The sequence below is a fragment of the Oenanthe melanoleuca genome, chromosome 1 (assembly GCF_029582105.1).
Source record: "Oenanthe melanoleuca isolate GR-GAL-2019-014 chromosome 1, OMel1.0, whole genome shotgun sequence".
Lineage (NCBI taxonomy): Eukaryota > Metazoa > Chordata > Aves > Passeriformes > Muscicapidae > Oenanthe > Oenanthe melanoleuca.
This window is the reverse complement of record NC_079333.1, coordinates 20,967,732-20,994,298: the sequence shown is the minus strand read 5'-3', so window position 1 is coordinate 20,994,298 and position 26,567 is coordinate 20,967,732. Positions and strand designations below refer to the sequence as shown.

General features: G+C 40.1%; 1 protein-coding gene across 1 annotated transcript; it reads left to right on the top strand.

The window, feature by feature from the left end:
* Positions 1-238: 238 nt before the first annotated feature.
* On the top strand, positions 239-18,539 carry LOC130257816 (cell surface glycoprotein CD200 receptor 1-A-like). The gene is made up of 6 exons (XM_056500693.1): positions 239-541; positions 12,017-12,325; positions 13,026-13,280; positions 14,075-14,174; positions 15,085-15,136; positions 16,439-18,539. The coding sequence occupies exons 1-6, from the start codon at positions 430-432 to the stop codon at positions 16,559-16,561; spliced, it is 951 nt and encodes a 316-aa protein (XP_056356668.1). The 5' UTR covers positions 239-429; the 3' UTR covers positions 16,562-18,539.
* The last annotated feature ends 8,028 nt before the right edge of the window (positions 18,540-26,567 follow it).

Genomic DNA, 26,567 nt, shown 5'->3' with positions numbered 1-26,567 from the left:
AGTAGCAGAAGGAAAACTAGCAGAAACATGAAGACTAAGTCTCTCTCTAGTTTCCCAAGATTTAGATTTCCTTTTTGATATTAGACTCAGCATTGAATAATCTCCTGTGCTTTTACTCTCTCTGAACTCTGCTGCAGGGTTTATCTTCACTCACATCAGCCTCCTGAGGAGAGCCAATGAGCGGAAGGCAGAATTGCTCAGCCTGTTTCCTCAGTGTTTGCCTGGGCTCTCAGCACAGGAAGCTCTGTAAAATGCTCTGAAAAGTCAGAAAGAGGAACCTCTCCAGCTTTGAGGAGCCAGTCAATCAGGAGCATGCACAGCTAAAGGAGAGGCATGGGAAAGGGGGAGAGGAAACACTGACACTGGCTGCTGAGGATGTACTGGCAGGCAAGAAATGCTCCCCATGACCACAGTTAAGTTGGTGGAGGGATGGATGGAGTGACAGAGCTGCCCATGAAAGCAGGAACCAACATGAAGATTGCTGGGAAGACCGTGCTTGTTTTTGTGCTGCTCTCCATCACCATGGTCATGACGTTAGCAGGTGAGTCTAACTGGGACCAATTGGCCATTGGGAAGTAAGAATGGGAAATGTGCACAGCTCCTTTCTTTCTAGAAAAGCTATAAATAATTCTGTGGCTTTTATTAAATGCTAAAAAATATGAAGCACAATTAAGATATGTTTTCCCAATACTCAGTTCTGCTTCTTTGTTCTTAGTGGTCACAAGGCTGCCAGGCATTTTCCCTGTGACTTCCATGTAGGCAACTATTTAGTGACCCTTGTCTGGGAATGTACAATTTGTCACAAATAGCCTTTTCAGTGAGACCTCCAAATTCACATCATCTGAGAAATTGAGGCATTTGACACACTATAAATAAAGTGTTTGGGAACTTGAAGCTTTTAGACACGTAGTTTCCACTGAAGAGAGGGTGCAGGTATTTCAAAATAGGGCAGGGATCTCTTGTGTTTTTTGGAGGAGAAGTGGAAGGTTCTCTGGTGTGCTGATGGAGGAGAGCAGCTTCTGGAATATCATTCTAAGGGGCATGGCCAGTATCAGGATGGGAAAGGCTTTTGTACCAAGGGTAACGGCAGTCCAAATTTTCTGTCTTTTAGAGTAGTTGACTTTGTCTTAATGCAGTTTAACTACAGCACTTAATGTTTCCCACCTACTGCTCATTTGCATTTTTAGAGCTTGTGCTTTTCCAGACAGCATACAGCAATCCAGGGATTTGATAATGGAACTAAGGATCTGAAGAGCAGTTCCAGAAACTGTTTCAGTGTAGAAGAAGGAAGGCAAATAGGTACATGAGATCCAAATTAAACATGTAACATGAATGTGTTCTTTTCTGTTATGGACTGATAGAACTAAACTGAATGGACATAAGTTACTTCATTCAACTTTGGTCAGAAAATAAAAATATCTCCTTTGTGATATTTTAAAGCAAAACAGATGTAGTCATTGTTGGCAGGGATGGAACACTCATCTACAATGTGTTTGGTGTGATAATGAGGGATTCTAAATAGTTACCTCAGTGCTACCCACTGGAAAAAATTTAAATACCTATGAATATTATTGAACATTGGATCACTAACCTCTCAACAGGCACAGTGGTGGTAAAAGATATGTTCCTATTCTCTAGGTAAAGAACTGTCTCAAAGGAATATTGAGGAACCTGCTCAAGTTCACACAGATCCATTACGGTAGCATCAGAGACAGTCTACATTTTTGAAGACAGTTGCTCAAAAAGTAAAGGAGTGTGCACACACCACAGAATGTTGAAGAAAATGGGGAGAAAAAGGGGAATCCTACTGGCAAAGATTTTTTTTTTTTTCTGGAAATATATATAAAAAAATTCCATTGCCAAAAAGTGGGGGGTTTTCACCCTGAGGTATTTGGATTTTAACTTCTTGGTGTCTTGGTTAATCAATTATATTGCTCTTTAAAGAATGTAGAAAAAGATGTTCCATTAAAATCTTATTCCACACCTGAAACCTCTTCCCTCAACCTGCTCCCAATAAAAAGCAGCCTACATTTGATGAGAATTTTAGCTCCCAATAAACAGCAGCCTACATTTAGGTGCTGCTCCTAAACTTGTTTCCTTAGAGCATTAGGCTGGCTCTTCTGAGAAAGACCTAGTGGCAAGGGTTTTTTCCTTCAGAGATCACAGGCTAAATGTGTCAAGCTGATCCAATCTTCATATTCTAATGAATGTCCAGATAATTTTAGTTCAGTGTTGCATGAAGCTCAGAAGGAACTATGTCCCCCCTTCTGAAGACTAGAGTAAGCTACTCTGAAAGAAATAAATTCATGGATAACTTGTTGTGAGTAACCTGACTTCATCTCCATTAGCATTTTCCTTAACATTTCCTTAGCTTATTGTTTTGTGTACTGGGTTAGTTTTTACCACAGCAGATGGGGCAGCTCAGAAAAAAGGCTGAGGCTGCTTCATAATTGTCATATCTGCCCTCAGTTAGAGTTGGATAATAACCTACTGAAGCTGCTGGGGCATGATCTCTATTAAAAATCCTTTTTTGACAACCCTGAGTAGCAGCAGTGAAAAAGACTCAACATTAAAATGTTTTTGGAAATGCTCTGAAGATTTCTTTAGTTTAACTAAGCATACACGAAACCTCACAGGGTTGGATATACTCCAAGGAAGAGTGGTAAGGACAGGCAAGATCTTCCATGGGAAGTCCATGCAATAAATCTCTTTTTATTGAAATAACATTTGCAGCATTTGACTGGTTCAATCCTGCCTCTGTAGTTTACCCTGTGACAATGGATATGTCCAAGTGCTTCACAGGAAGCTGCAAGAAATCCATTATGAGTAATGTGATGCAATTCCCTATGGTTGATCAGTTTTATCCATAGTGAAAAACTGAACTCAGTGACCTTGCGCTGGAATAATAGACTATGAGGTGAATAAAAGTAAAGTTGACTTACAGAGCAACCTAGCTACAGTTCAAGTTTGCCTACATACATAACTTCTTTGAATGCTACTGCTTTCATTTAGTTCCTTTCCTTAATAAAACCAGGACATTCTTTTTCTCTAGTGCACTAGTGTTTTATTGCCTTTTGGCTCTCTCTGACCTAGAATGTTTCAATGCACTTGTCTCTGTTGCCTTCTATTCTAGTTTGTGGTGGTATCTTGCTCCAGATACAAAAAATCATAGCCTAAAAAACCTGTTATGGTAAACTTACATTTGTCTCCGTTTCACTATTTGCTGCTCCTTTGGGATTGTGTGCTGGAATCACTTCTTTTACCCTAGAAACATCTCTTTTTCTCATCCAAATTCTTTAAAACTAATTCCGTACCATTAAATAAAGCAAGTGTTTTCTTAGAACACATCTAAATTGCCATAGCACAATCTTCCAAGTACATCTTTATGATACCAGCATTTTACTTTGTTGTGGTCCAAATGCAGAGTGTGTTCATGTCTGAACTTGTCTGCTTTCAAAACCATGGAAAGAAGGAAGTTCTTTCTTCCAAACTGACCACGTACTTCATGGCTTACAAAGCAAGCAGAATTTCTTTAACTGTGGGTTAGCACTTCTAAAGGTGCATGCTACTTAAAACTCACAGCTGATATATTTTGTAGTTAGAGGTGCAGTCATTAATAAGAAAAAAATTGTAGAGGATTTTCTTATGCTGCCTTATCTTGGTGTTGAATAAGACAATGCTGAGATGAAAACTGCAATGCTAAAGGTAAGCACTAAACAAGGTATGAGCGAGATATTAACCATATAAAAGTGAGGTCAAAAGTATGTTTTCACAGCAGTTCATTATCTGTTTCTACAAAGTATGAAAAAGAAGGTACACAACCTACAGTTTGCAGACAGTGATCTATTTTTGTTTAGAATAGTAGGAAAATGCCGCTTAAGCATAAGTGAAGAGTACTTTTATTTTTCTTCTGATGTGGCCAAGAGTAAAAGGCCAAATTCAGCACATAGAAAAAAAAAAAACAAAACAATCTGTATCTGTTTCTATACTGAGAACTGGAAACACTTTGCTACTCTTGGTGTCACGGTGCTACTCTGAAAGCAATTCTACCCAAGGCACTTTGACATCGAGTACAAATCCCTTTTACCCTCATCCAGCTCATATTCTGCAAGGAGGAAGATCTACTTACTTTGCACAGTTCAGAAGTAGCAAAGTTCAAAGTCTACAGCCAGACTGGTATATTGTGTGACAGCTTATTAAGTTCAGTGATGATTTACTATCAGTTGAGGATTTGGCTAACAGTTTGTTCTCTAAACTGCGTGATATAAGAGCCAAAATGAGGGATGCAGGACTCCAGGTGGTTCTTTAAAATGCTGTTTATTGTATCCAGCTGATACAATGGGTTGTGGGTGTTAAGAGCCAAGCTCACAGCAGTCAGCATCAGCTGCAGTCTCGTTTGAAGCCAACTATAGTTCTGGTTACAGTGCATTATATACTCTTCATTGCAGAGCATCTTAAAACATGACAACCAATCAATACTTTTACTATTACCTATAGCCTATCTAAACTACTAAAATTACCATATTTATGTTTCTATTTTCCAGTCACAAGAAGTTAGCACGTTACAGTTTAAGCTAGAAGTTGTTTTTCAGTTTTCTTGCAGTGGTAAATTTTGATAACTTTCTTTCTACTTGCAACACGGCATTTTTGTTTGCCTGTGAAAATCTTTTTGCTTGGTAAAAACACCTTTTGTTTGAGGTATCCTTTGCTCTGAGCTATAAACCCCTTCTAACTCACATACTAACATACCTTTGGCCTTCTTAGTTATCCAGACTGGCTCAGCAATTCTTTTCTTCTATATCAATACTTGCTATAATTTCTATTCCTTCTTCAGATTCTACATCTGAAAGATCTTTCTGTTATACATACATATCTGTGAGACCTTCCTGTCAAATCCTTATCCTTCCCAACAGCGTGACTCTGGCAAATCATTTAAACACCAAATAATTTCTTCATTTAAGAAGTGCACCCATCCTTTTTTAATAGTCATATTATATTGAGACAAAACCTATTTATGTGAAGATAAATCACTGAATCACTGGATTGAATTGCAGGCATTGTATTAGAAAACACCATTCACAAACATTTTGAGCACCAAAACAAGTACCCATTTTACTGAAAGGCTGGATTTAATACTGATTAAGGCATGGTACTTTATTCTACTTTCCTGTGAAAATTTGTTATTCTACCTTGTTTTTTATAATTATGACATTTTTTGGCCACTGAATTCCAGCATACATCTAACATTCTACTCATCAAGGTCAACTGGTTCTTCTCTGACATATCAATTCTTTACACTAGTAACTCTGTGGTCTTCCTGCTTTCAACAAATTTCCTCACACACTCCTGATACAGCCAATGCCATTAGTAAAAAAGTTGAATGGAATTACAGTAAAAATCATCTGCTGAGAAATGTTATCAGCAAGCTACTTTCAACCTGTCACCTCTGTTTAACTGCCTTTTCTTTCTTTTCTTTACCCTTAATAATTCTTTATCCATCATGTAGTTGTCCCTTTATTCTTCAGCTTAATTTTTTTCAAGAGGACACTGCATCCAACACATCTCTACTTAAGTGCACTTTAGCATCTTTTCATTGCCTTCAAAATCAGCTGTATTGAAAGACTGCTTGAAAAGATACTGAAGAATGCTTAAGGGAATTGAAAGATCATAGAAAAATTACAGGCTAGGAATTGGCAACTGCAAAGGTGTGTTCCACCTTGAATGGGAAGACTGAAGCCTTGAGATCACTATTGACTGCTATCAGTGTCCTCAGCCCTCTGCAACATATAAAGTCATGTTGAATCATAAAAAATCCAGCCATGTCATGAGCACTTCATATTGTAAAATCAAGGACAAAGTGCATGAGCTTACTACTTCAGCTTTCATGAAACAGCAAGAAAGAGTAACAGTACTGGTGGCGAGAGAAGTACTGCAAGTAGCATGGCAGTGGTAACAGAAAAGAAATATATTAAAAGAAGAACAAAGCTGAATTTGAGTATGAGGAAGAAAGGAATTTCTGAAGATAAGGAAAAAGCCTAACTAGAATGAAAAGAGAACAGGACATCTTTTCAAGGAATAAGGATAAATGTGGATAAAACAGTGTGAGTGTGAAACTAGCAGCAAAGGTATAAGTCTTTTAATATGTCCTTTTAAAGATACATGCTGAAAAAGCATGAGCTTAGGTCAGCTATTTGATGCATTTCTATAATGAAAACTAAAGTACTACTACTATCTAACTACTTCTCACCCAAAACACAGGGGTGGTTTTTAGCCTACACTCCATCCTGTGCTGCTGTGACTATGTTTTCAAAGTCACAAAGCTACAGCATAGAAGAATTTGTCAGTACATTAGTAATTCCTACCCTAGTCCAAAGCACTTTTATTTATCTCTCATTTCATTTCAGACAAGCCTGCTGGGTGTCACAGGAACTCTGTGGCAGTAGAAGGGGAAAACAGATGCAGAACACAGACTTGTATCTGAGCTCTTCCAAGCGTCCGGTGCTGCCCTTTTTGATTAGGACTTGCTGTGACTCATATACTGCATTCATTCCAAGACACAGTTAGTCACTGGCTGTGGTGTGACCACTGTTTCAGTTCATTATATCTCTAAGTTTAATAGCTGCAGTGGGGTGTAGGGGGAAGGTGCAACAAAATGCTCTGGTAAATTGTTACTGTAAGAAAGAATCAATAGGATGTCTGAGAAATATGTCTGAGAAAGTAAAGCAGTCTCTTCATAGTGCAAAAAACTCTTCCACAGTTAAATTTTGCAAGAGGCTGTAATGGAAATTGAGGCAATAAAAAGTTCTACTGTGGTTTAAAACCTGCTCTGATGAATTACAGAGGCTGGAAATCTTTTGTGTTTGAAAGTAACCAAAAGCACTTTCATCCTGCCTAGCTGTCTCTGATTTTGCAGTGATTCCCCTCAAAAGTTTAGTAGCTTCACAATCGAATGTTCCTGGTTTTAAAACCTTTCTTCTTTTAGTGTGAGAAAGTCTCTGAGAAACAGGAGGAATGATGAAATAAGTGATACTGCAAAGAAGCTGGTGAAACTAGTTATTCATGAGAGCTGTCAAACACAGTGCATAAACCACACTGGAAAAATGGAGCAAAGTCTTTCCCCCAGTCTTTTCAAATTACAGTAATCTTACCATGATAACAATAACCAGCACATTTTGAAACACAAATGTGGACTTCTCAACCGAGTTTGCTTTTTCCTGAGACATGATATGTCCATTTTAAAATATAAAAGTGGAGTCTGTCAGTGCATTGGAAATGTACACTCAATGCACTGCAGTAGAGCTTGAGAACCTTCTCAGACATGGCTTCAAGTCTTCTGTAACAGTCAAGGAGAGACAATGAGAGATGGCATAATTAGACAGATTTCAGAGGCTGGAATCAAATTGGAGGACCTCAGTGTAAAGGCCTGCTACGGTCAGAGGAGTCTCCAAAGTGAAACCCAATCACAATGGATTTGCATTCACAACCAAATTAAATGGTTCAGTCTGGTGCTGTACAGAACTCCCAGAACCTGTCTCATCTGTTTTCCACATCAGTATGACAGACAGCACATACTCCTGGTTTCCTGAGCTCTGCTCTTTCTGGCTAACAGAAAAAATTATTGCTGTTTTCCAGAGTCAACTCAATTGTGAAGAACATGACTGAAAACGAGAGGTTATTTACAATAAATATGTGACCCTTCATTTAATCCCTCTTGTGTGCAATGAAATAGCTAACAGTGCTGACATTTAATTGCCATCCTGTGTTAGCACTGCCCCAAGATGAGCTCCATAGCTCACACCTCTTCAAATCATTTGTTCTCTGCAGGCCCACAGAGGATGAGGCCTTTGCTGCACTAATCATCACCTTTTTCAGCAAGCTGTCAGTTCAGCTCAGCTGTAAGATGAGATTTCACCTTGAGAGATGCAGATGTGCAAGGTGCTGGTTTGTTTCTGTGGATGCCATAAACCATGGAGTTATCACAGAGGAAACAGCAGCAAATGAGTTTTAGCCACTTTGCAGCATGGAAAGACTGTTCCAGAAAACAGTGGTGTGGTGAGAGGTCTGAATTAAAACACTCACAGCACTGAACCTTTTCTCTTTAACAGACTGGAATACTGGGCTGGGTTTTGGCAGGGATAGAGTTAATTTTCTTCAGAGTGGTTACTATGGAGCTGGATTTGGCTGGAAACTGTGTTGGCATCACAGGGATGTTTTGAGCTGTGCTTGCACAGAGCTTGCAAGGTCTTTCCTGATTCTCACACCACCAGTGAATGGACTGTGGGTCCAAAAGAGCTGGGAGGGAACACAGTCAGGACAGCTGACCCCAGCTGGCAACAGGGGTATTCCAGACCAGGTGGCATCATGCTCAGCACATAAAACTGGGGGAAGAACAAAGAAGGGATGCTTGGAGCTATGGTGTTTTTCTTCCCAAATCACCATTAGGCATGATACAGTCCTGCTTTCTTGGAAATGGCTGAACACCTACCTGCCTTTGAGATATTTTGTTTTTCTTGTGTGCATAGCTTTTGCTTTACCTATTAACCTGAGTTTTCTCACCTTTCTGATTCTCCCCCCATCCCACTGCAAGAGTGAGCCAGCAGCTGTGTGAGGATTTGTTGCCAGCTGGGATTAAGCCACAAGAAATACTTCTGTTTGTTTAGCTCTCCTGCAGAGTAGACATACACCCTCTAGGTTTGCTGAAATTCCCAGAGGAAAGGGGGAGATTGTGTCTTCCCTCAGAGCTGCTGAGTACATATCCAAGAGCACAGGCTGGGGCAGGCAGCATTAAGAGGACAAAGAAAGCAGACCAGAAGACCATGCTTGATTGTAGCAGACCCCCAAGAAGTCATGGAAGTGAGGGAAAAGGAGCTCAGATGCCATCATGTAAAAAGTGTGCAACCCGACAAGTCAGCAAAAGCTTGTGGAGTAGAAAAGAGGACTGAGGCAAAGAACCTGTTCTTTAGAGGCAGAGGGAGCAGAGGAGATTTATTCTCATGTCTTTTACTTTCATGAGTAAAGCCAGCAATTCTGTGTCCCCTGCAGAACTGTCACTTTCTGGCATATTGATTTATGTTCTAGAAAAATATACTTTTAGGTACTTAGATGGCTTTTGGTAAGCTCATTAGAAAGAGAAAGCAGAATATGTCCAACTTCAGTCCAACATGAGGTCCTAGCAACATCTTCAAACTGGAGGAAATGCTAAGGCTGACCAGGAAGAATAGGATAGGGATGAGGACAATTTCTATTTAAAGAACTGCCTTTGTTCTTGGGGATCCCATAGCTATTTACATATTGACTTCTGGGAATTTGCATTTTGGATTGCTTCTGAACAAAGTTAACTCTGTGGTAAAAACTAGCAAGTTTTGACATTTCCTGAGATGATATTTTAGCTTGAAATAGAAAGTTCATCAGAAACTTCTATGGAAATGGATGACATTATTCTTCATGGTTTGGAGGCTCCCCATCAAGTATTAATCAGGCCCAGTCCTATAGAGTTTGTCAGTCACTTCAAAGTCACTTCAGAAACACAAATTAACCAAACCCTTGTGGAATTTTGGCAAATACATTCTTTTGTAAAATAAATCAAAAGATCATGTTTCTAGCAGCATGCCAAAAAATGGCAAATCAAGGAAGAAAGTTCACAATTAATATTTACACTAATGCTGCTTACCTGCACTCTAGTAATTACAGAGGGCAGTAAAGTGAAGACAGTTTAAACTTTTATAATAGTAAGACCTCTTTGCAGAAGTAGGAAGCAGTGTAGATAGGACAAGCAAGAAGATTTTTTATTAATTAATGTGCCATCTGGGGAAAATTCTTGGCTTATCAAAAGCCTTCTGAATTAAGATATAGGGGATTTCGTAAGCCTTCTACAAATTTTCTGTAAAACTAAAATTGTATTTAAACTTGATTCAGCAGATTTTAAGCTTTCTGATGTAGTTTCTTATTTGAAGTGAGTGGTACCCAATTCATTCAGAAGAGAATATGACAGAAAGGCATAGCAAAAAGCACCACTTTCACTGCCTCTTTCTTTACAGCCTTGAAGCATGAGAACCCATTGTGTTGGGGAACTTTTACTTCCAATGAGCTGCTTAGGAGATGCTGAGTTTAAAGACAAGTAAAACACTGCTGCTTTAATATGTAAATGAAAGTGTATGCAGTTGAATATGCACAACACTGTCATTCCTGCTCAACATTTGCAAACATTATCCAAAAAACCCTGCCCAGTTCCAACACATGGGATGTTTGAGTGCTTAGGTTTGCTTAGTCATTTTTAGATGAGGTCAGCCATGCTCTGCATTACTCTGAGTTCTGAGGCTCTCAGCAACCTTAAACTAGGAGAGGAAACACTTTGTTGTACAATTCTCAGAGACACTAATTGAATTCATCCAGAAACTATCACATTCTTTCAATGCCACTCCTGGTAAAATCGTCTGAGTTTAAAACACACCCCTCACATTTTCTTGGAATGCAATTAAGGAGAAAAATACTTGCCTTTAAAAACCACCTCCAGAGTAACAATGCATCACAGAACACTCTTAACAGCTGAAGTGCCGTCACCCAAAATGAAAAGGCAAAAACTTTCAAAGGGATATATAAAAAGTTAAAATGCGGTGAACTGTGTTCATTTTGCAAGTCAGAAATAATTTCCATGAAAACAGTCAAATAAAACCAGAAATACTTGATCTGGAATGGTTCATTCACCTAGATTCAAGAAGATAATGAGATTTCTGACAATATTATTAAGGTAAAGGCACCTGTAGTTTTCTCAAAGAGGCTAATAGTAATGGTTTGACTAATTACTGAAAGTTGATGTTTATTAAGACTACTTCTTTCAGCTTTGTGAATGTTCAAGAACTGGGCCTCACAATGTGCTGGACAGCAGAAATAATATAACTCCAGATCTTGGTATGGGGTAGTGAAACCTAACAAAGTCCAATCTTGTACTACGGAGGAAAACTGACAAGGGTTTGACTAATCATGCAAAAATTGAATCTTCTAATTCTTTGCATATTCCAGATGAACTTTCAATTGTTGCTTTAGTGTATTTGTCTATAAGGTTTGGGGAGGGGGTTAATATTTTTGGAATAACTTGTGAAAAACTTACTTGTCACTACCAATCAGATTGGTTAACTTTAGCTGTCTGTCCAGATTAATGCAGGTTTTGAAAGTAGCGCACCGATTTTCTCCTCACACACAGTTTCAGACTGCCACTAAAACCATTAGTAAGCCAAAGGAAAGAGCAGCTCATGTTCCACCAGTGAAACAGAGAACTGAGAGATCAGTGGTTTACTGTCCCAGGGTTTAATGGCCACCTACTAGAAGAGGAAATGAGTGAAGCTGTAAATAGAGGTTTGTTCGGACTGCAGCTATGGATATTATTCCTATAAACCCATTAATTGCAAAGTTTCATTCACATAAATTGTGAAATCTAGGGATTGCTTGCTTTTAAGGCAACACAAATGCACGTGTAAGAAAACCCTGAGACATGAGGCAAAATCCTTTCCTTCTACACAGAGTTCCTCCAGTGTTATGTGTGCCTGTGTAATGGCTGAGACATTTTTGCCCACAGTGTTGGATTTCATATGAATGTAGAAGTAAAAATTGTTTACTTTGATGTCAGTTACAGTTACAGAGAAAAGTCACTATCATGTGGCCAGATACAACAGTCATATTTCTTTATTTTAAGCCCTGTGAGCAACCCACTTGAGGATTCGTGAATACAAGCACAATCTTTGGATGCTAAAGACAATGGGCAGGAGTAGAGTCCTCTCCCAGTATCCAGTCTTATCCACTAAGATGATCCTCAGTGAGAAATTTATATTGCAAGGGTTGGCTGTGCTAATCCACATTATGTTGGCTCCATAATCCACAGCTGTAATAAGAGATGACAGACAATGTGCAGATAAGCACAAACATGGCCTCACGCTTGTTTGTAGCACTGCAGACATTTCTCTGTAAAGTTCAGACCACAACTCCTGGGCTGCTCCTCACAATCCTGTTTTTTTCTCCCCAGGGAGCAACATAGTGTCAATGACTGTGGGTGACAGTTCAGTTCTCACCTGCCTTATTAAAGGACAAATAAGTATGCTAACATGGACAATAACTCCCAAGGCTGGAAGCTCTTGCACTTTGGGATACAGGATTGATACAAACACGACACACAGAGCAAACTGCAGTGACAACATCAACTTGACATTCAGAGCAGGTCTGGCTCCTGCCCTTGAGATACAGCACGTGGAAATAGCCCAGGAGGGAATTTACCTCTGCGATGTGGCATCAACAGATGGGAATTTCCACAGGATGTACAACCTGACCGTGCTGGGTAAGGAATGCCCAAAACTGTTTTGTTGGGGTTTTTTTAATTAAAGAGGGTAGGGTTGGATTAGATATTAGGAAGATATGTGGTATTGTGAGGGTAGTGAGGCACTGGAACAGATTATCCAGAGAAGCTGTAGACATCCCAGTGTTAAAGGCCAGGTTAGTGGAAGGTGTCCCTCTGCATGGCAGAGCAGTTGGAACTAGAGGATCTTTAAAGTCCTTTCCAACCTGTGATTCCATGATTCTTGCTGGCATAAACTTGTGCATTTCACTGGGAATATCTCTGTGTCTCCTTTCTCCTTATTTCCCATTAGTCTTCTCCAATCTCCTGTTTCCTTTCTCCACTGTCTAGTTAGAGATGACAGTTGTGAAGCAATTTCCCATGTGCACACAGAGGATGTGAATGGCTGTGATAAGGCTCACCAGTGTAGGGGAGAATTGTGCAAAAGGGAAAAAGAGACCTGTTCTTGGTCTCTTGTGCTTTGGGCCCACGTTACTGGGATGGGATGGGATGGGATGGGATGGGATGGGATGGGATGGGATGGGATGGGATGGGATGGGATGGGATGGGATGGGATGGGATGGGATAGCACCTCCAAACTTATTCTCCTCTCCTCACTGGGTTCATTTTGGGTGGAGAACACGAGCAGCCCAGCCCAGCTGTGCCAGACTGACGTGTGTCTCCCCTTGCTGGTGCTTTGCAGCCCCCCCGAGGCTGAGCCTGTACTGTGACCAGCAGGGCAGCCCCGTGTGCGAGGCAGCGGCGGGGAAGCCGCCGGCTCAGCTCTCGTGGGACCCAGAGAGCAGCTCCACTGCACAGAAGGAGCACCACGACAACGGGACAGTGACTGTTCTCAGCAGGTTCACAGCGTGCAGCACCAATGTGACCAATGTGACCACCTGCATGGTGTCCCACCCAGCTGGGAACTGGAGCCAGTCCATAGCCTGCTGCTCCTCAGGTGAGCTTCCCTTTGTGTGTTTGGTGTTCAGAGCCTTATTCAGCTTTGTCACCTCTTGTTCCTTCCAGGAAGGGAAGTCTCTAAAATATACAGAAACCTTCAGTGAAGTCCTGTAACAATAAGAGTTTCATCCCAGACTGCCTTTTCCCAGGAAAATCACCAGCTTGTTTGTGTTCTGGACGGTGTTTCCTAATTCTTTCCTCCCTAAGAGGGATATATATAAGTGTGGTAACATTCTTTTGATAGTGGAAATGCTTTTGGAAACAGAAAGAAAGCACTCGCGATCTTTGTGTTCAAATAATCACTTGGAATGAGAATATTAGGGGTTTTTTTTTTCTTTTAAATGCAAGTTTTAATGTCATACTGGGAGAGACAGAGAGCCAAGTCTTGAGTGGCTAGCAGTAAAAGATACATTCCTTCATTCCAAGTTGTGAATGTCTGACACTGTGTGACCCTTAGGTTCTGGTCCCTGGTTTTCTTGTCGCTTTCGAGAATACTTACAACTACTGAGAAGCACCGAGTCCTTGAGAGGAACTCAGGTGTGGCTTAGTGAAAATATTATTATGAGTGACCACTGTGAGATTTGTGAAATCTACTTTTGCCTCTGACACAGACTCCATTTGCGTTTCTCAATGAAGTTTCATTACTAACTTTCCCTTCTGCTGAAGGACATTCTATTTGTTTTACAAGTATACTGAAAATGCATGTATGTGCTAAAGCAACTGTAATCTCCTACTGAAATAACACAGAAACACGAGAAGAAGATATAACTGAGACTGTTTCTTTATGTTTAGAGAAAAACAGCTTTTTCCTGCACGTCGGCATTATTACTTGTGTTCTGATCATTATCACCTTGTTGGCTGCCGTTTGCTATTTCAAGCTCCACAGTGATAGGTATGTATGTGTGCTAAGGTGCTAAGGAAAAACTGTCTAGTGCTAGAAGAAATTTAAAAGTACTCTTTGTATCTTGAAATCATGATTCTGTGAGTCTGTGCTGCTCAATAACCAAATTAACTACATTAAATATTTCTGTACTGCAGACACTGTGAGCTATGCTTTGCACACATCTTCACAGAATAATGCCCCTAAGTAAAATATAAATGGGAAGAAGTTGGCCAAGGACCCTCCAAAGGGGAACATTTTATTCTAATAAAAATCTGTGAGAATAAACCTTCAGACACTGTGATAGTCTGCCAGTATCTCTCTTGGTTAGATCAGGGCATTGTTCTGCTGCCTAATAAGTTCCACTAAATACCAGAGGACTGAGCAATGCCAGCCTGCCATATGAACAGAAGGACAGCAGATTGTATCTGTATTTACTAAGAAATTCCTTGAGTGAAGCTGGGCTCTAGCCCCTTTATGACTTCCTATGAAAAAAAAAAGTAGTTCTGAGGAAAAAAGTACAGAAATTATTTGTGCAGTGGAAGGCTGAATTAGCACCTGTACGGATACCTCAGCTAGGTTCCTCATTTGCCTGTTCCAAACTGTTTTTCTTTCAGGCCTCTTCCCTGAGAGGTGAAGAATTAGTTCAATACAATTTCACTCACTGCAAAATGTATATTCTTCCAGGGGGTTTTGGTTCTAATCTCCTTCAGTTTTATATATAAGCTCCCACAAATGTAAGAAAAGACATCTTAAGAAAGGTAGGGTGCTATAATTTCAGGATCAAAAGTCAAGGAGAGAGAGACATGAGAAGATTTTACTACTGAAGACATGAAAAAGAAATGTTTCATAAGCTTTTGATCAAAGAAACCAAGCTGTGATTCAGCCAAACATGTTTTAATACCAGTTTTCTTTTTCACAGACCATGCCACAAAACCAAGCCTCCTGAAATTGCTCCTATACATTCCCAACAGGTAAGGAGAATGATGCAAATTAGACCATCACCAAATCATGGTGCTTCTGGTAGCCCTAGAAACATGATTAGTGAAGGGAAAATATTAGACTTTTACTCTCAGCAGGTACTACTGTGTCTGATATATCTACTCTTAGCTCTTTATAGGACAAAACAAAGCTTATCTTCACCATAACTTTGACTTGGAGCAAACAGTAGGGGTGTGTTCCAACAGCAAACACTCAGCTAGTCCCATCCTTTAATTTTAACAAGGAATGAGTCCCACCACATTTCCCATATCAGATACTCTGACCACAACTGCTCTCCCAATAATAATCAGGAAGGCGACAGTAGCATGGGCTGGGGGATATTAAGAAAACTATTAGTGAATAAGAAGATTAAGCAATGAGATTAACAGACACCAAGAGAAAAAGAGTATCCCTTTTGATGTCCAGAATGACAATGTATGAGTTTTGAAGACCACTCTTATCTTGCATGGTCAATCCACAAAGACAATCATATTCAAATCAAACCATACTCAAGACAAAGGAGGGAGAGCTGAGCTGCAAACTGGAAGATATTACTGGGTTCTCTATGTTCTTAGAAGCTTCCTGTGTAGCTGAGCAATTCACTTGTAAGTTCTGTCTCTGATCTCTGCTGCCAAATCCAAGTAACAGCATCTCTACACAGACAAGGTGTGTTACAATCATATTCTATCTGTGCACCTGCAGTATACACTAGACTCAAATTCTGATCAACTTAAAAAGATGCTCCAGTTCCTGAAGAAACTTAGTCAATTGTGGTTATTAGTATTCCAGCTGTTCTGCTGCACTCCCTCCCAGCTGTTGCTGACAGACACAGCAATGCATTAATGTAAAATAATGGTTAAAGTACCAGCACTCGTGCTGTCATGTCACAGGACTTTTATTACCATGTCTGTAGACTGAAACTGCAGACTTATGAGGAAGGAGTCAAGTTGATGAGGAAGGAGTCAAGTCAGTTATTTGCTCTTTCTAGAGCAAATAGAATTTCTAATAAAATTTTTTTTCAGGTCAACAAAAGTGGAGTGGAAGGGAAGATAAAAGAGGCAAGTGAAACAAAACCTCAGCTTCACCCTCCAAATCTTTGACAGAAACAGCAATCCATGTTCATTTTAAGAAAAAGAAATAAAGGTTCTTGTTTTTTTTTTTTTTTTTTTAGTTGAAGAGGAGTAAATATGAGAGCACTATTTCCCAGTTATTTTCTTCAGTAGAGATGAAAGACTTGCAGTCTTGCCAAGCTGAACTCCTCCTTGTATTCACAGTTTTTGGTTTTGTTTTGCTAGGATGACACAATGGAAGTGGAACCTTACACAACCTATGTGCAGAAGGAAAATGTGATCTACAACTCAGTGTCTGATCTGACAGTGGGGCAGAATCTTCCACAAGACCTGTGCCCAGAAACATGAATGATTCAACAACACCAGAAAAAGGAAACAGATACTTTATAGAAGACTGGTTATAGAAAGAAACTTCTCAGAGGATTTCTTCAGATTTTGGGGCAGCATAAATCACTAGGTGTATTCAAACACCTCTGCTTGCTGCTGAGTCCATAGTGCTTTTTTCCCCCATTTTGCTTTCTTCCTTGGGAAAATGTATTATTCCTTGGGAAGATGTTATTGACCACACACCACAGTTTTTCCTGGAAAAGAACCTGTGACCAGTCTTCCCTTCACTGTTCTTGCCTTGGAGATCCTAGTTTTGTCAATCACTTGTAGTTGTTATTTTCATGCACTTGACACTATGATGCACACATTTGGGAGATGAGAGGAGTGTTCTGTCTGAACTAAAACAAAACACTCTTCCACCAACAGCCACTTTTTTTCTAATACATCTGTTAGTAACACATGACCTGGGTACTGATTATCACTGAATACCTCAAATAGCAGAAGATAATGGTATGGAAGACCTAGTTCTGAAAATGGAAATAAGGGATAAATTTAGAAGGTCATCCACTAAGAAGGAGACTGCACTAGGATGACTAATTCACTTGTTAGGTTCATAACCAGTATTTTGAGATGCCATTATGGGATATCATCCAGAAGAATCTGGATAAGGAAGGTTGATAAGTGAGCCAATGGGAATCTCAGGAGATGTAGCAAGACCAAGTGCAAGGCGCTGCACCCGGGTTGGGACAATCCCTGGAATCAACACAGGCTGGGGCATGAACAGATTGAGAGCAGCCCTGCTGAGAAGGACTTGGGGTGGATGAGAGGCTGGCCATGACCCAGCAAAGTGCACTTGCATCCCAGAAAACCAACTGTGTCCTGGGCTGCATACAAAGCAGCATGGCCAGCAGGGGAAGGAGGGGATTCTGCTCCTCTGCCCTGCTCTGGTGAGAGCCCACCTGCAGGGCTGCACCCAGCTCTGGGGTCATTGAGCCACTGGAGTGATCCAGAGGAGGTCACCAAGATGATTAGAGGGATGGAGCACCTCTCCTATGAGGAAAGGCTGAGAGAGTTGGGATTGTTCAGCCTGGAAAAGAGAAGGCTTTGGGGTGACTGCATTGTGGCCTTCATTGCCTGAAGAGAACCTGCAAGAGAGATGGAGAGGGACTTTTACAGGAGCATGCAGTGACAGGGCAGTGGGGAATGGGTTCACACTGAAAGAGAGTAGGTTTAGATTAGATGTTAGGAGAAAATTCTTTTCTTTGAGGGTGATGAGACACTGGCACAGGCTGCCAGAGAAGCTGTGGATGCCCCATCCCTGGCAATGTTCAAGAACAGGTTGGATGGAGCTCTGAGCAGCCTGGTCTAGTGAAAGGTGACTCTGCCACTGCCAGAGGCCGTGGACCTTGATGCTCTTTAAGGTCTCTTCCAACCTGAACCACTCCATGATTTTGTGATTTCCACTAAATATTCATTCTGTGTTTCAGATCACTGGTAAGATTCTATGAAGATATGGCATTCCTCTCTTTTTTAAGAGTATAAGCATTAAGATACTGTAAAATACTTACATTACTCAAAACCCATAGGCTACTGTTACTAAAAGTTAACAAAAATATTTCCCAAAACAAAACAAGTACAAATATATCTTCTATAAATGTGCAATAAGGTACAAAAAGGATAAAATGCTTGCTAATTGTAGTAATATTTATTTTAACTACCACAACTGAAGTTTTTTTTCATTTGTATATCTAGATATTTACTAATATTCTTTCCAATGTACTTTCAAGTTCCCTTTTTTTTTGTATGTAAATTAGCTTATGTATCTTATTGTGTCTCATTTTGAGGTGACTTATTCTTACCTTCACAAAATATCCCTTGGGAATAAGCAAAATAAATTGTCTTGTATTTAGTAGCAGTTCCCAAATTTTTTAATTGATGCCTTTCTAGCTAAAGTATGAACTGACTTTACAGTAAGAGTAAAGAAATATATTTATGAATCTGTGTTGACTACCTCTTATTTCAGTATTTTAAAAGACTGACTGGGTGCTTGGTCTGATTGCAGCATCAGAAGAACTGTTTTCTTCCTTTAGATTTAGAAATGTTTTTTGACACACATTGTTAGAGCTTTATTTTTGAGATAAGCTCCCAAGGGCTATGACACAGTGCTTGGAAAACAGACTTCTAAACTGATTGCAGTTCCTAAATATTACTCATGTAATCTGATACAGCTGGTTATTTACTCTCACTCTAGCAGCTATGAAACAGCCACTCTTGTCCAGATGCTCTCTGCATGCAAGTATTGCTTTTCTCCATTTCTGCATGTCATTTTAGAGTGGAAGGGTTCAAAGCTGAATATCAAGCAGCTACACACAACTTTTAAAGGAACATCAGTTTCCAGTGACCAACCAAGGAAGAGAATAGCCAACATGGGCATAATCCTCTGAAATTCCTCACTTAAAATAAGTATTATACTGACCAGTCATCTTTTTTCCCACTCAAATATAGAGTGCCATCACTTCTCTAAGCCTTTTTTTTCTCTGGACTGGAAAGGGTTTTATGTTGTTAAGTGTTCATAAATGGGGTCCATCAGTTCTTGAAGATAGATTTTTGCCAGTTTATAAGCAATATATATTATATTTATAGAAGTGTATCACCTGCTAACCTACTGTCTAGCTGCAAGGTTTTATGATCCTGCACTGGAACTAAATCACATAAGTTCCAGATGTGGACATTGCCAAATTACTTATTAGTTGATGTTTTTTGTTTTTTTTTTTATCCTTTACTTTGTTCCACATTCAGACCTTCTATGGGCAGAAAACCACAATTTTAGTTTGTGACTGCGGTAAATAATATTGAGTTAAGAGTCTTATGCGTACACACATGCACAGGTGTGCTCTTGGTGCCCAGCAGCACAGGGTTCTGAAGCAGAGAGTCCCTTGGTGCAGTCCTCTCTCTCCCTGGGGTGCTTGCTGCTGCTGTCTGCACCGTGCTGCTGCTGTGGTGCAGACATCCTCCACACAAAACTGCTGTGCTGGCTGTTTCTCAGCAGTCAGGCCAGCCTGCCCTCCAAGCTCCCCAGCATGTTGCAAAGTCACAGGAAGAAAGTCAGCAGCTTTTCAGCTCATCCCGTACAGAAAGGTTTTGGCTTTAACCACATTTACTGACGCTGTGTCTCGTGCTGCAACATTTAATTTTGGTCAATTTGCATCTTGCACTTTTACCGCTATATTTTATCTTCACACTGCATGTTTCAGTCTCCTGGCATCTTCTAACTGCCATTCCTGCTCTAAACCAGCACTTCATAATCACAGTTATCTTATGACTGTGGAGAGTGCCGAGCTCCCACACAGCACCTCAGCAGAGTCTCTGCTGCTGCCCACCCGTGGAGCAGCTGCTCACCTGCTCTTTAGGATGGCAGTGCAGTACTAAAAGGTGGATGCACCACAGATCCTGAGGCTGAACTTAGCTTCTGTATGTGCATCCATTTCTGGGCGTCTCCGACTGGAAATTGTTTCAGGGGAACATGATCAAGCCTTTCATCACTGTGACAACAGCACGTTAAGATTTGGTTACCTTGAGAATATCAGCATTATATCCACACTTACCTGCTTCAAACAGCTTTCCTAATAACAGAGTCCAGTAAAAGTGGTGTTTCAGACATTAGCCTCTGCATCACAACTTGCAGGATTTACAGCTACCATCTCCTGCTAGTATCACCCACTCATACTTGATGCTTTACTACTTATAGCCTAGTTTGTAACCCTGCTGTCCATCATAACCCTTTTGGTTCACTGTGTGACTGCTGAAGTATTGCTCAGCTTACTTTCAGTAATGAATTAAAATAACCTGAGGATCTTCTATGTTTATCCTATTGGCTACAGAAATTTAAGTTTTTCGTATTAGAGCTGAGTGACTTTCACATAAGCCTTCTCCCTCTAGATGTAGCAGGGATTTCTTCATACAAATCTAAAGACTAAGTGTACTTCTACAAATCTGGAAAATGAGTGTATTGGCAAGGGAATCCTAAATAATTTTTTTCAAAACCCCCAACTTATAAAAATAAAATAAAAAAAAAAAATCTAAACTCTCCAGCAGAATAAAAATGGATTCATATTTAATTGGTAGGGAAAGAAAGATGTGCAGTGCATTTAGTCATAACTAGAAAGAAAGATTAAAAAATACATTTACACAGAAATTATGCAGTCAGATCAAAACTTATTCACAGAAAACACTAAGCAAAGAATATTCACTACTAAATATATTCCATAATGAATAAGTAAGAAAGGCTTCCACAGCCTAACCTTTCCTCCCTTGCTTTCACCATTGAGAAAACTTTTCTCTCTGATGGACTAGAGATGACAGCTATTTTTGACCATGTGTTAAGTTTAAAAATAATTCACCTCATGCTTTTTGTTATTTACCTCAGATAGCACTGTCCTCTGTCAGGAAATAGCATAAACATCCAGAAAGGGACCTCACAATTTTTATTCAATATCTTTGCTAAACCTCTTCAATGACATCTGCTCAACAGCAGTTACATTCTTAAGGGTGTGAGCATACTGGAATTATTGCTTTTTATATAAAGACTGTCTTGTAATTTCCTTGTGGTCCCCATCATCTGCCTCTGTCAGCATTACCCTTCAATATGTGCTTAAAATTTTAAGCATTACAAGGCAGATTATATCTTGAAGTTCTGAGTTTGCAAAGCATCTTGAATAAAGGGATCCTACTCCAAAACTAGGGATCTACCGTCTTTTGAAAATACAAATTATAAACAGAATCTGGAAACCAAACTGCTTGTTTGGAACCTTGTTTGCTAAGTATTATGATTTATACTAGCCAATTGACTCCAGGAGATGCTGCTTGCATAAAAGCTTCCTCATTCATCAGTACACATGAATTTCTCCATTAATAAAATCTGAGAATCACACCTGCTTCTGTCCACAGTACCACAGGTACTGCATGCAAGTGCTACTGCTATGTAGTAGTATTCCACCCTGAGTCATCAAACTCATAACACTGCATTTTGCTCTGCCAATTCTCCATTTTTTGTAAGAGCATATTCTTATTACACCATGTACCAGTCCTGCTGTTTTTCACATGTACTCACTGAACTCCAGCAGTTATTACGTAGGCATTAGCATTACCTTTACCAATCAGCAGCTGCAAAACACTGGTACACAAAGAAGCTCAAAGTGAGGAGATGTTCACAGTCAGCTCTGTTCTGATAGCATCAACATGCTTGTTGCAGAGTAGTTGAGTCTGACTTGTAAAATTACTGTAGCAGGATAACTATTGGGAGGTATTTTGATGGCCTATTTTAGCTTTAGTTATCTCGATCTTTAGCCTCCCACAGCTGTTCAGTAAGGCAGAAAGTGATATGTCACTGTGGCAAATTGTGTGAGAGAGAGGAAAAAGGGATTTAACAGCTTTGCTGCCCAAAGTTATAAATTTGTTTAATCCTTATGAAAGGTTCTAAAGATTTTTCACTTTACCTCAAAGCCTATCAGACACATATTTATTTCTAGCTTCATATTTTTAGGTATATTTCAGTGTATGTCATCTTAGGTATAAGAAATATTCTGGCTATATCCAAATGAAAACAGAAATTCAGGAACACATTATGACCACTAGATGACAGTTTTACCTTACCCTATGAAAAACATTGCACAGAGAAACATTAGTTCTCTTCATACTTTCTCATTAGATTTGGGATAGTGACTAATTTTTCTACATAGAGCTTCATTTGTGGCAGAATGCTCTTACAAAAGAAAAAAAAATCATTTTCTTGTGCATAACAACATTGAGAAATAAGGCTTTTCAAAGCAAAAACAACACAAATAACTATACACCAAGAAGCTAATTCAGAAATCATTGGAGACTTCTCCATGATATACACAACACTCAAATGCTTGGGGGTAAGTGGGTTCTGAGGGTACAGAGAAGAGAATAGGGAAAAATCAATGGGATCTCTAGGACTGGCATTGTAAAAGGCAAATGAGGGAGTGATTGATGAGAATTCAAAGGACTGCAGTTAGGAACATGAGTTCCCTTCCTTTTCCAGCACTCCAGCTTCACAGTGGAAAGGCTCATTCTCCTCTTTCAGTACCAAAATCTGGGGTCCACAGAGAGGCTGATTCCTCCCTGCAGACCCCACTGTCTCCATGCCTCCTTGGCTATGGCTCCAAGGCATGAAATAGGTGTGTGTGAGGTCCCAGCAGGGAGCCAGCAGAGGACAGGCATGTCTGGGCTAGTTAATCCTCTTGCTAGTAGGTCCAAATCCATAGATTTGCAGTAGAAACCTTAGGAGACATTCCAGGCCTTCAGTAGAATTCATCCTCTCAGTGCCACAGACCCCTGACTTCAGTATGAGAAACAGCAGAGCAGACCAGTGGTCCAGTGGTTACTCTACTCAGAAAACTGGTCCTTCTAGTCCAGCAAAAAAGAACAACTTCTGAAGCTGGTTTTGTCTAAATTTCTTCTCCCTTGTATATCTCTCACCTGTAAGCCAGAGAGTTACACAGTTCTTGATAAGGTGGGATCTTTTAGGGCATCCATTGACATCACATGAGAGTTGTTATCAAGCTTAATCTCCATCTTTCAGTTTGGGCAGAGGAAAAGGAAATGGATGAGAGATCACTGCATACCAGCCCAACAGGTAACTGTGATCAAAACCCAGTGGGAAACTGAATGGAAAAAGCATGCAGTGGTCACTCTCAGCTTCCATGGAGAGCTAAGCTGGAAGAACCATGTAAACAAGGGGAGTTGATTAAATGTATGTCCTATGAATTACCTGTCTCCTGTGAAGGGCCTTTCTGTCTTAAGGCAGTCCTGTGAAAGTGGCCAAGAATTTCTCATCGGGGGAAACACACACACCCCTCATGAACATTTATTTCACTTATTTCTTCCCCTGCACCCTTATGGTTCTCTCACAGTGAGAACCACAGACCAAATACTTTTAAAAGTTTGCATCCCACCACAGTCACACACCTTAATTCCCTTCACATTTCTAATGAGTGACCACTTCATGTCCTCAGTTCAACCCACCCCTCTCAGCACTCAGACCTCTCAATACTGAAATGCTGATAAAAACATTGAATGCTGCCAACAAAAGGCTCCTATGCCATCACATTACAGACACACTGTGGATGACTGATGAAATGCACACTGGGCTATACAATGTGAAAAGTATTTTTCCAAAGAAAGCAGATGTCTGGGCATGGACTCATGTGATCCATCGTGCTTCTTGGCATGCTGTTTCAGGAGAGGGAAGTGGGTGGGTGTGAGGTCCTAGCAAAGAACAGGGACATCTGGGTTAGCTAATCCTGTTAAGAGGATCAACATCCAAACCAAGATGCTGCTGTAAATGTAGGAACTGCCACTGCCACAGCAGAGCAGCATGGGGGGTGACTGTCTCAGTTTGAAAGATGTCTGCTAGGGAAAATTTCTCCCTTGAAATGGAGAAAGTGAATTATAATTTTGAAATGAAGGGGCTCTCAGGCAAAGATATGGGGATAGGAATAACAGTTCTTCACTAGTATGTATAACAAGGCAAACAAAACAACAACAGCTATGGAATTAACAACAAACAGAACAGGAACCCAGTTCAGCCCTCTCTTCCCCAGGCACTTTTCCCTTTGGTGTGGTTCCCATCACAGCTGCAGTGAGCGCTGGTGGCTCCTGGTGGACAGGGCAGGTGCAATGATCTCACACACCAGAGGTGATGGTGGCTGTGTCCCAGATGGGAAGGGATGGAGGAGAGGCAGGAAAACAGCAAGCTGAAAGTGGAAGGGTATCCTGGCAGGCCTGGGGGTGTGGGGTCCAGCAGCAGAAGAGGCAGCTCCCAGCATTGGGATGCTGGCGTTAGGAGTGACCTTCCTTCTCCAAAGCCAAGAGTGAGGGAGAGAGAAACTGCCCCCACTCTCCTTTTACCTGCTCCTAATCTCATGGTGTCCCCCTCCTTCCCAGAGAAAGTCCCAAAAAACCAGGGAGGTTCCCCTTCCTCCCATCTCAAGGACTTAGCCATCAGTGCTTCTCAGCATGTCAGTGGGAAAAATTCCACAGGCAAAGAGGAAAAGAAAAATCAACCTCCAACAGTGACAAAAAAGTGATTCCTTAGAAAACATAATTTCCTTTACCTTGTTAATCCTATATGGCTCATGAAAGTAGACAGTCATGGCTCTCTGGGTTCAGTATCAGTGTTTCAAGAGCTGTCCAGAATATTGTAGCAGAATATAATACTGCCTTGCCTGTCATTAAATACTTCCAAGCCATAGATCTTGCAGCACTTCACCATTACTTCTAAATGTAACTTTATTAATCTCCTTTGAATTATCATCAGTATTTTAAAATTAAAATCAAAATATCATCAATATTTTCAATAGACAAGAATATAAAGGGAAAGAAGGTCTCAGTGATTTGCATGCAATCACCAATAACCACATTTTGACTAGTCAAAAATCAGGACAGATCTGCTGCAAGAGTAAATAAAAAATAAAAATAATAATTAACACATTATAATCTCTATTAAAATAAAGTTTTATATGAAATACTTTATATGTAATACTTTAATAGTCAAAAGTCAATTTCCTCACCTCTAAAACCCCCACTTTTCTTTCAGGTAAAAGCATAATGATACAGATCTATTTTGTGAAGTGCATTGTCTTCTACTTCTAACAGATATTTTGTAAAAATCAAGTATTACTTTTAACATCAAAGCACAGCCACCTTTGAGCCTGAACATAAAAAGCTGAGAAAACTGCAAATTTATTGAAGTCACAGAATCAAGCTGAAACTGGCAAATCAAGTTTAGATGGGCAAGCTGTCCTTCAGTCCTTAATATTTCCACCATGTCATAGAAGTTGTGTATAAAATCCTTAGAGAGAGTAGTATTGAGCCTTTAAGAGAGAGTTCTAAGATGTCACTTAGCAGCAAATAAACCACTGCCTTTTGTCTATTTGTTGGGCAATGCTTTTCACAGGACACCTTCTGTTGGTTTGTTTGTTTTCCCATGGTCTCCTCACTCCACACTGACCAGTGCCCAGCAGTGGTTTAGCTGCACAAGCTGAGGAACTCCTGCCCTGGAGTGGAAAGGTTACACAAGACTCAGCTGCTAACACTCCCAAGGCTCAGAACCTACAAACACTGCCACGTGTATGTGGGGGTGGGAGTGTGGATTTCAAAAGAACTAGGGAAAAAAAACCTGCAAAACTGATGTACAGTATTGAGACATTGGTTGTTCATCATCTGCTTTCACTTGCTATTTCAGGGTCTATTGCACCAGCCAAAAGCAAACAATTATTTTTTTCCTTTTTCTAAGACACAGAAAATCTCTTAGATGGCCACATGACAGTGAAAGAGAGATTTAGTTAGCTAAAATACAGTAGGACAACCTTGAAGAATTTTAGGCATTATTCCAGGAAGATATATGCTCTCCTTGGTTTACTCCTCACATACCATCAGAAAAAGGAAAAGTAGTTCTAAAAATGAAAAAAAAATTACTTTTGGGGGGACTTAAACAGGAGAGAAAATTCATAAAAATTTCCATAGTCATTTTTCAGCTTATAACCAGATTCCATGCAGCTTATTCATCCCATAAAGGGGCAAACTTCAAGTCACATACAGTCCAACAGATGATCACTTAAATACTTTTAATGAAGGAGGATTGTGTTTCCCATGCCCTGGCTAAGGATTAAAAGAAAACTATTAGAGCTGGAAGTGGACACCAAAACTTTTTTTGATGCTAGCTCTTTATTCAGACTTTCATCCAAAACATACTTAATTTGGCAGCCTACAGAAGGCTGTGAAATCATAAAAAGCCACTGTCCAGTTCTTACCTCTGTAGGACAGCAGACCAGATCTAATCCTTGCAAATTGCAGCTGTTTTGATCAAAACTTTTTTACCAAACTAGACACTCTTTTCTTTTTTCTCCCCCCACTTTTCTGTTTTTTGTATTGTTGTCTGGACCCAGAGGGGCTCAGATGACAAATTTTTTCCAAGAACTTTTGAGACTATTCTCTTACCTGT